General features: G+C 57.6%; 1 protein-coding gene across 5 annotated transcripts; it reads right to left on the bottom strand.

Annotated features, from left to right (window-relative positions):
- Nucleotides 1-490: 490 nt before the first annotated feature.
- On the bottom strand, nt 491-9,095 carry TPPP3 (tubulin polymerization promoting protein family member 3). Of its 5 annotated transcripts, XM_061445480.1 has the most exons (5): nt 3,334-3,471; nt 2,731-2,922; nt 1,598-1,751; nt 1,197-1,381; nt 491-739 (listed from the first exon to the last, which is right to left on the bottom strand). In XM_061445480.1, the coding sequence occupies exons 1-5, from the start codon at nt 3,339-3,341 to the stop codon at nt 595-597; spliced, it is 684 nt and encodes a 227-aa protein (XP_061301464.1). In that variant the 5' UTR covers nt 3,342-3,471; the 3' UTR covers nt 491-594. The 5 variants fall into 5 exon arrangements, with proteins under 5 accessions (XP_061301464.1, XP_061301462.1, XP_061301461.1 ...); XM_061445478.1 differs by lacking the exon at nt 3,334-3,471 and adding an exon at nt 8,998-9,095 and having other exon boundaries at nt 491-1,381; XM_061445477.1 differs by lacking the exon at nt 3,334-3,471 and adding an exon at nt 3,919-4,021 and having other exon boundaries at nt 491-1,381.
- Between the last annotated feature and the right edge of the window lie 908 nt (nt 9,096-10,003).

Below are 10,003 nucleotides of genomic sequence, written 5' to 3' on the forward strand. Positions count from 1 at the left end.
ACTCGCCTTGTGCCCAGCACCATAAGCTGAAACAACCCCTGTGGGTTATTTAGGAAGCCTAGCTCCAAAAAGGTGACAATGGAGGTGGATATCAAGCTGCAAAGCCTGGCACTGCCACTCTGCTGGTGCCTGGGATTGGGGTAGTAGTGCTTGCACACCCATCTTCATGCACCTGAGCCCTCAGTGGAGCAGCCATTCCATCCCCGAGCTGCCAGCCCATCCTGGAGCCCAGCCTGTTCCCAGGGATTGTTACCAGGAGCTTGTGTGTTTAGTTGCAAACAGAGCAGCAATGGGAGCCAGGCAGTCATGTTTGTGTGCCTGTGGTTGCTCAGGCAACTCGGGGTGAGCCAGGAGCTGCCAAACCCATCGGCAGCCAGAGCTGAGCCCATGGCACAGCAGCCCAGCAGCAGCATGGCTGAAAAGGGGCTCCCACCACCAGGGAAAGGGTCTCTCACTGCATGGTCCCACTGAACACAATCAGACCGAGGGCATCAGTGTGGACAGGGCTTTATTGCCGAGCCAGGTTACAGCATGGGGCTGCAGCATCCTTTGGTTTGGACTACACGAAGGCAGCAGGATGCCATGGGGGAGGGTTCACATCGGAGACCTTTGCTGACAGCCAGGCAACACCAAGCTCTCCTGGGATGCATCACGAGGCTGGGCTGGGATGATCCCAGCAGCACTGGCACAAACAGAGCTGGGTGAGAGGCAAAGCTGGGGCAGCCCCATGGTGAGGTCACCGGTGCGGAAGGAAAGAGGTGGTTGCTCTGTAGGGCTAAGGCAGGTCCTCAGGGGGTCTTCAGGGAAGACAGGCTGTGGTCCCTGGTGGGACTAGCAGGGAGGGTACCCCAGAAGCTGGGGCTGAGGTAGGGAAGGTGCCAGCGGGGCAGGGGCACCCTGAGGAACAGTGCTTAGTGTGGCAGGGGGTGGAGGTGACAGCACAGAGGGGGACACAAGAAGGGCTGGGGGGTGTCACAGCATGGTGGGGAGACAGACATAGTGCTGGAGCAGAGCACGTGGCCTGGCAGCATTCCCAGCCCCATCAGCGCTGGGCATCCAACATCCTGCCAGCCTGGGACTGGCCCCAGTGCAGTCTCCCAGGTCCCACATTACACGAGGATGCCCCAGGCTGACACAAGCCCCACGGCCAATGCACAGGGACCACGGCGGTGGGTGCCATGGGGGCCCGTCCCTACTTTTTCACTTTGGCGTCGTAGGTGCCCGCATTCTTGTAGGCACTGACGTAGCCGCTGGTATCCACAATGTTCTCCCGCCCGCTCTTGCCCTTGCCTTTTCCAGTCTCATCAAAGCGCTCTTTGTGAGACCCTGTGTACTTGGAGGTGTCCGTCAGCCTCTCCACAGCCCCCACCGTCTTGGCTTTCTGCAGTGGGGAGGTGGGACGTGGTTAGTCAAGAACATGGCCCACCATCTTCGTCCCTTGCCCCACTGACCTATGCAACCCCAGACCTATGCCCACCACACCTATGGCCACTCAGGCCAAGTGGGCCCTGGAAGGCATTTGCACTGCGAGCAGAACTCCGTCCTCCCATCTCAGCCATCTCTCCTGCTCCCACCGTATGAGGGGCTCTTCACTCACCGTAACACCCACATTGATGGGTTCCTTCCCTGCCACTAGCTGGCAGATGGCTTCGTACGCTTCCTCTTTGTTCTTGTCCTTAAACCTCTTAGGGGCCAGCTCTGCCAGCGCCTTCTTGAACTCCTCATAGTTGATGACGCGGGCTGTCTTCCCTCTGCAAGCACAAAACCCAGTCAGTCTTCATGTGCACCTCCCTCCAAACACGGCTGCAGTGGAATGAGTACATCAGAGAGACTTTGTCCTCCATCAGCCTCAGGCCCCTCATGTGCCTCTGCAATGCAGCCATGGCCTGGACAATCCTGGCTGAGTAGTGGGGCTGAGCACAGCCAATGCTAAGCTCCCGGAACTTTTCAGCCACATGCTATTAAAGTCTCTGGTGCCAAAAACCTCCTCCCTGGGACTTGGGTGCTGGTGGAAGAAGGGTACATGGATCCATTACCACTGCTCCCAGCCTGCCTGGGATGCCCAGCACACTTTCCCTGGCAGACATCAGTCCTTCTCTGGTCAAATTTGGGAAGATGTGCACAGAGCATCTCTCCCACAAGCGCCTGGTCCTCACCTCTTGGGCAGCGCAGCAACCCACCATCCTAGGCACCAAAAACCTCCTGCTGCTCAGCATATCCTGGCCCCACCAGTGAACAGGCAGGTGCCCAGACAGAGGGCACAGAGGGAGCAGCACCCACCCTTGCTCCTGCACCCTGGTTGGAGCATTGGATAGACACCATGTCCTCAGAGACCCCAGAAGCAGCTCCAGATGCCTTTAGCTCCGCAACTGCCCCTGTGGAGCAGAATCCTCCCCAAGGTCTTTTGGGGGCTGGCTAGGCCCAGGGCACCCTGAGCACCCTCCTCTGCTCCCTGCAGCACTTTTGCTGGATGGGAACCTGGCAGAACCACCCAGGCACACCCCACACTGGGGAGAGGGAGCACCAAAACCTGAGCCTCCCACCTGCAAAATTCAGATTAATTTGTTATTAGGCCTTGCCAAAACAGCCACAGAACCTTCCTGAGGCCATGATGCTGCGGCGCAGCACCCCAGGATGCAGAGCTTGGTACCAGACCCCAGGGAGTGCCGCATCGCCACCCTGCACCCACCCCTGGGGCAGCTGGAGGCCCCCGGAAGCCAAGTCACTTACTTCACCTTGGAGAAGACAATGTCCACGTCGGTGCTGGTGACGCTTTTGCCGTCGGTGACTTTGCAGTCTTTGCACAGCTTGGCCCAGTTCTTCCCATTCATTTCTTGCCCTGTAGCCTTGGTGTCGCCGTAGATGGCGAACTTGCGGAAGCTCTCTTCCAGGGATGCCATCTCAGTGCTCCCAGCCATGGGGCTGCAGGGCAGGGAGCAGAGGGAGCCGTTACTGCTTAGGCAGGTGTCCCAGCTCTGCGCCCAGCTCTGCTCCCAGAACTGGTGAGGCTGGAGGGAGAGCAGCAGGAGCTGGGTATTGGCAGATTGCTGGCGGCAGCCTCATACAAGCCTGGGGGCCAACAGCCAAGATCTGTCTTGGGGGATGGAGGCTCCAGACTGAGAGCTGTCAGCAGCGAGGCTGTTGGCTCCAGGGGCTGGCAGGGAGTGAGCGCATCAGCCTGTGCCTTTGGGAGCACTCTCCGGAATGATGCAATGCAGCTCGCTGATCATCAAGAACCACTGCTGCTTCCAGCCCCACCTCTCCCGTCTGCTGCCTCTGCCAGCACCTGTATCCCTCTGTGTGGGGCCGGCAGCAATACCCGCTGTGGCTCACCCAAACATGGTGCCTGCAGCAGAGGTGCCAAGTCACAGACGGGCCTCTGTGTTCCCTCACAGCGCCGTGGCCACTGCCTCGTCTTGCCTCCCTGCCCGCCTTTGCTTCACCGGCCTTGCGCTGCCACTTCAGCATCCCTTAGTATCCCTCAGCATGCCTCACCATGCACTGAGCACTCACGACACGGCAACCAGGGCCCAGAACATTGCTGCTACAGCGCCCCGACTTGCGGTGCGGGGACCTCGCCCAGTGCCCGGGACGGGGCCTCGGATTGAGCCGGGAGCGGGCACGGACGGGCCGCGGGATCTAATGCTGCGTTGCCTGGCGACAGTCGCTAAGGAGGAGCTGGAGCGGCGGAGCGGAGATGCCACCTGTCCCCGCCCGGCCCCGGGCTCCCGCGGGGCACCCGGCGCCCCTGGCCTGCACAGCACAGCTCCGCCCCGGATGAAGCTGGGGCTCCCCCAGCCCGGGTGACGCCGGGGTACCAGCGCCCCGGGACTGACAGCGGCCGGAGGAGGGTCCCGGGGGCCCCGGGTCGGGGCGGTCCCGGCTCCGCCGCGCTCGCCCGGTCGGTCACTCACTCACCTCCCGGCGCCGCGCTCTGAGGCGGGGGGAAGCCGCCGCCGCCGCCTGTTTAAGGCGCAGCCATGGAGACGGGAGGGGCCCGGGCCGCGCCCCCACCGGACTCCGGGCCGCCCCTTCCCGCCTCCCCCGGGCAGGGCCGCGGCAACGGCCGGGGAGCGCCCGCGACGCGGGAAGAGGGAGCCTGGGGAGCGCTGGGGAGCCCCCTCCACCGCCGGGCCCCTCCATCATCCCCAAGGGTCCCATCACCCTGTGTCCGCACGCTCCTTCTTGCCAGCCCCTCACCCCGCGTGCTGCCCTGTCCCGTGCGGGCAGCGTGTCCCTCCATAGAGAAAATGGAGCCTGTTGGTGAGTGACATAGAATCATAGAAAGGTTTGGGTTGGAAGGGACCTTAAAGCTCATGCAGTTCCAACCCGTGCCACGGGCAGGGACACTTTCCACTAGATCAGGTTGCTCCAAGCACCATCCAACGGATCAAAGGCCACTGCTGAAGCTGTGGGGACCGATGGGCACCGCGGTGACCAGCTCCCCTCTGCACAGCCTGGTGGGACGCCCTTGGAGCAACCCTGGGGGCAGCCAGCCACACTCCAGCCTACCCACCATGGGTGCTGCTTCCTTTGTCCAGAGCCCAGCCACACACAGGGCTCCCAGCAGGTGCTCCAGGCTGAAGGAGCACCCAAATATTGTGTTTGACAGGGAGTGAGTCCCAGATAAACCCACACCACTTATTCATGGCCCTGAACTCAGCTCTTTGCTCAGAGTGTGCTCTGCTCTCAGTGCTCCCCTGACACTCCCCATCCAGCTGCAACATGACCAGGAATTGAGGGGTTACAGAATGAGGATTGCTGCTGCCATGGAGGGTCACAGAATCATGGAATCAGAAAACAGACTGGTTTGGGTTGGAAGGGAGCTTAAAGCTCACCCAGTTCCAACCCCCTGCCATGGGCATGGACGCCTTTCACTAGACCAGGTTGCTCCAAGCCCCATCCAATCTGGCCTTGAACATTGTCAGGGATAGGGCAGCCACAGCTTCTCTGGGCAACCTATGCCAGGGCTTCAGCTCCCTCCTTCCCCTTGTCTTATTGCTACAGCCCATGCTGAAGGGTCATGTGCATAAATCAGCAGCTTGGGTCATATAATAGAGGCAGCTTCTGGCACAGTGTGGTCCCTGCCTGCCCTCGTCCCTGTGCAGAGGAGCTGCAGGGTAAGGATGGACACAAAAATCCCATGGCTGAGCTACCCCAGGGGTATCAGTTCTGCTCCCTTTGCTCTGTGGTATAGCCTCACTGACAACCTCCCCCTTTTGGCTGAGGGGCATATGTTCTCTGCTGAGACCTTGCTGCCAGCTCTTGGCTGGACAAAGCCCTGAGCAACATGCTCATACTGATCCTAGCCTGGAGCAGGGTCTAGAGTCCTCCAGAGATAACCACCAGCCACATCTGAGAGTCTGTGGTTTGGGATCACTCACCTTACCTCTGCTTTGGAGGTGGGTGCAAGGGTTGCTGTTAGAGAATGCAGGCATCCCACAGCAACCTGCCTGCTTTGGACAGCCCAGATGGTCACAGACACATGAAGGATACCACTTTGTCACATCCCTAACCAGCCTTGTGACCTTGTCACCTTGTTTCACAGCCCAGCCAGGGGCAGGGTGACAATCTGTGGCTGCCAGGAGGCAAGGGCATCCCGAAGGGAACAGTCGAGGGTAGGCAGGACACGTGGAGGCTCATATGGAAGGGCTGGAATTCATCAGGCCAATCTCACCAATGTGTGTGTCTCTTCTGTCTAACTTGCCCTGATAGAGCTCAAACAGGGCCAGAGAGCCTGGGTGTTGCACAGAGGAGGTGGCAGCAGGTGGGCTCTGCCCTGAACAAACATGTTCTTGCTCTTCATCAAATGTGAAAGCAGGTCCCAAAGCACAGAGGGTCAGAGGTGACGGTGGATGGCTGTGAAGTGGGAATTTAAACCAGCAAGGACCTGGGGCTGCCATCTCACCCTGCAGACAGTGGGGAAGAGCTGCTCATGTTCTCTCTGCTTTAAAGAGGGCAGTAACTGGGGCTGCCATACTAAGACTAAGGCTTGCTGAAGGTACAGCCTTGTCCTTAGGTTGCCCTGCAGCTCGTCACTGAAGCAGGAGTCTTTGTCCCTGCTTCCAGCTCACAGCTTCAGAGAGCAGCCCAAGTAACTCCTGGATTATCCAGCCCGTGCAAGCCTGTAGGGCTTGGCAGCAGCAGGACGATTCACCAAGCTGGCAGCAGGCAGGAGCTGAGCAGGAGCTAGGCACTTCGGTAGCTCTTCTGTAGATGCTCCAGCCAGCACCGGGGGCTGCAGATCCCAAAGAGCTAGGAAGTGGCACATGCAGAGATCTGGCTGAGTGCTGCCAGGCCTCGAGAGGTGCCCCATGTGGTCGGGTTGAGTAGGTCAGGTTTCAGTTCCTAAAGGCTGGGGTTTGTTGTGCATTTGTTGTCACCATGACAGCCTTGTTGGGATGGAGCACGGTCCTTGGCTGGCTCCTGCTGTTCCCCACGCAGCCCGGAAAAGGAAGCCCGGGAGGAGGCTGTGACTTGGTCCAGAGCCCGTGGCAGGGGCAGGAGATGAACAGGAGGTTGCACAGGTCCTGTGATGTGGTGGAGGAGCTTGTACGTGGCTCAGTGCTCAGCTCCTGAGGGGCCTTTTCTCTTCTTGCCATTTCCAATGATGGTCAGGATGTTCCCAGGCTGTCTCCTGCCCCGGGGAGCTTACTGAGCTGCAGAACACCCGTGCTTACCCAAGACACACCGAGGTTCACACGTCAGTGTCACCAAGACACAGCTTCACATGCTGGGTTTGTCCCTGCTAGGACCATGCCTATCTCCCCACCTTCACACAGAGTCCTGGGGCACTGTGACTGCTCCAGGGTGCAGCTCAGAGCTTGCACAAGAGCACAACCTCAATGTACCCTCTGTGCTCACCCTCCCTCCTCTGCCTCTTGCTTCTCCCAGGGCTGGGTACCAGACGCTTCCCAGAGTCATCTCATTTCAGGAATGAGTCGCTGGCTCAGCTGCACTAGGGTGGGATGAGGTTATGCAGGAACGCTGCTTCTCTAGCCCAAGTTGCTACCAAACAGAGGGAAGTGTTTCGGAGGTTGTGCAATATGTATACGGTAACCCCAGCAACAGCATGTCCACACGGCATCAGCGGGGCTTAGTTGCAGCAGATCAGCAGTTTGTGTATGTGTGTGCCAGGTGTGCCAGCTGCTCTGGATCGGCGCAGGATGCACAGCGCCAGGCAGAGAGGAGGGGCAGATAAACTCTAGCAGGAGCTTCCTTTCCCCCCTCCCTGCAGTTCAAGGCAGCCCCTTGGGATGCTCTAAGAAGCAGAGCAGGAACAGCCTCATCGAAAAGCATTTCCCAAAGGAAGGCCCCCTTGACTTCAAAGAGAAAACAAAGAAGCTTGAGTCAGGCTTGAAGATGAAAGGAAGCTGGGTGATATCCCACATAAGAATAAGGCTTACAGCAGGCACTGCAAGACCTGGCACGGCTGCTGGTGACTGCAATTTATGATTGCAGACTCTGGAAAGTTGTCGCTGTCCTGTAAACGCATTTCTTGGTCCTAATAAAAAGCCACAGTGTCTTGCAGTGGAAATGGCCAGTCCAGGGCACTGCCTCCTGCTGATGGGAGAGTTCATGCCCTGGCAAAAACCTTGTACTTAGTGCTGGAGAAAGTGCTCAGAGATGCCAGACCTCCATGTTTCTGCAGTGATGGGGAGCTGAAGGCATCAGGATTTCTGCTGCCACCTTAACCCAGCTCTCTCCTGGGCTGTAGCAAGGACTCAGCTCATGGTCATTTCAATCCACTGGTGTCATGGCCAGGACCACTTTGCCTGCATGCTGGTTCTTGCAGCAGTACCCCAATGCGACATGTTCCTTTTGCTTGCTGCCACAGGTCTACAATGGACCTTCCTCACCCAGGGCAGCAGAAATGCCCTTGGCACCTGAACCTCCAGGGTATCTACATTGTGGTCCCAAAAGGACAGGAATGAGGAGGGGAAGGGGGGAGCCCAGGCTATGCCTGCTCCTGCTGTGACCAATTCTCTTCCATAGAGAACTTCCAAGCCTTTGTGGGGCACCACACACAGCACCCAAAACCATGTGTATATTACAAAGCAGCATCTACAAAGGGCCTTCCCAGCATGAAGCAGCTCAGCAACTGCCCTTGAAAAGGTTCATCCTTGCTGGGAACTAAGCTGGGGAAGAGAGCAGCTCTCCCACAAGCTAAACCTATCTCACTCTCACCATTTTCACTCTTGGGTGCCCAATATGCACCTTGAGCAGTCCTCCTTTAATGTGGTTATGGCAAACACTCCCACAAAACCCAGCCAAATCAAACACATGATCTGCTTGGGGCCTGTGACATTCAGGACATGAGGGTCCCACCAGCCTGTTCTGCTGGGGCCTGACTCAGTACCCAGCAGCCTCAACACACAGCCAAGGCACCACACATTTTGCAGGCAGTAGTGAAGAAAATATTCCATGTCTCAGCTGAAAGCAGCAGCAGGATTTCTCCTCTATCCACAGAAACTCCCAAACTGGGGTCCCCAGGGCATCCTGTTGGCCTCCAGTGAAAATCAGAGTCTCTCTATCCTTTTGGAGAAGCCTGAGGGCTTAACCAGCACAGCCCAGAAGCACATGGAGCTCTGCACTGGTGGTAGCTGGACAGACCCTTCTTCAGGTGGGTGTCTGGGTCACACTGCCAGCAGATACCCCTGGCCACAGCAGCAAGGAAGCTGTGAGGAGCATGACCACAGGCCAAACCTTTCTGCAAATTAAAACATTATCACTTCAACAGCTACATGATACTTCACTTCGGCTGATCACTCACTCATGTAATTCAATGAAGAGCCAAGGCTCCTCATTCCAGCTCTTACAGGAGTCAAAAATCAGACAAGAGAGAAGGATACTAAAACAGTTCTTTAAAGAAGACTGGGGTCAGTGGTCATACCTCCGCTGCCTTGCCAGAATTCCCCAAGGACTGTCCCAGGGAGTGCTCAGCCTGTCTCTGAACCACACTTACCCCACAGAAACTTCAGCAAAGGGAGGACTCACCTACTCCGACTTCAGCTCTGCAAGGATCAGGGGTTTCCAGGAGCAGCTGCAGCACTACCTTCTCCTTGAAGGCAAGCACTACTTGAAATGCCCACTTGCATGAACACCACACAGCACGGTGTGGGCCAGGTGACACTGATGGGATGCTTCCTGATGGAGCCGGGCCAGTTGCCGGGACTCAGGGATGCTTCTGGAATGGAATGAAGCTTTCAACATAGAGCAGGCACCTTCCTGCCTCTCTCTGCTGAAGTAGGCTCTCCAGAAGGAAAATTGTCTGGGTGTAAAAGCTCCAGGGGGAGTGGACTTTGCATGGACCTCAGAGCAGCACAGAAGCCAGCATGAGCACTGGGATGATAGGCTGGGAGTCCAGCCTGCCTGTCCCATGCTGGCTATGCCCAGGGGGCATTTGTCCCCAGATATCCCATCCTGCTCTGAACCATTTCTGATGAATGCTCAGCAGCCTGAGCTAGGCAAGGGGACAAACAGCTTAGCTCCACTCACATGGCACCCCGCTCTGTCTTACCCTTAACCTGCACCTGCCATAGTCCGGAAAAAGGGTTGGTTGTGGTTTCCATGCATCAAAACATTTAATGGTTTTAACCTGACAGAGGGGAGATTGAGATTTTTGGCTAAACTTCTTCCCTGTAGGGGTTCTGAGGCCCTGCACAGGTTGCCCAGAGAAGCTGTGGCTGCCCCATCCCTCGCAGTGTTCAAGGCCAGGTCGGACAGGGCTTGGAGCAACCTGCTCTAGTGGAAGGTGTCCCTGCCTGTGGCAGGGGGTTGGAACTGGATGAGATTTAACATCCCTTCCAACTCATGATTTGGTAGGTTTCTAAGATTTGGTAGGGTGATAAAGGCTCCCCCTCCTCTACTGGTACATCTATCTGTTCACACACAGCCCAGCACAGTGCAGCAGCAGCGGCCTCTCCAGAAACAGTGCATCCTGCCATGTCAGGGAAGCTGAGGCTGTGCCGGTGCCTTGGTTGTCAAGTGACAAGTCACTAGG

Source organism: Pezoporus flaviventris, unplaced genomic scaffold (genome assembly GCF_033815535.1).
Source record: "Pezoporus flaviventris isolate CSIRO_AGI_PZ_B2104156 unplaced genomic scaffold, CSIRO_AGI_Pfla_v1 ptg000004l, whole genome shotgun sequence".
Classification (NCBI taxonomy): Eukaryota; Metazoa; Chordata; class Aves; order Psittaciformes; family Psittacidae; genus Pezoporus; species Pezoporus flaviventris.

Bases quoted from the DNA above. Each gene is read 5' to 3' on its own strand.
- TPPP3 (XM_061445480.1), bottom strand. The intron at 1,752-2,730 runs GTAAGTGACTTG...TTGTGCTTGCAG, and splicing joins ATTGTCTTCTCCAAGGTGAA to AGGGAAGACAGCCCGCGTCA. The intron at 1,382-1,597 runs GTGAGTGAAGAG...TCCCCACTGCAG, and splicing joins CCATCAATGTGGGTGTTACG to AAAGCCAAGACGGTGGGGGC.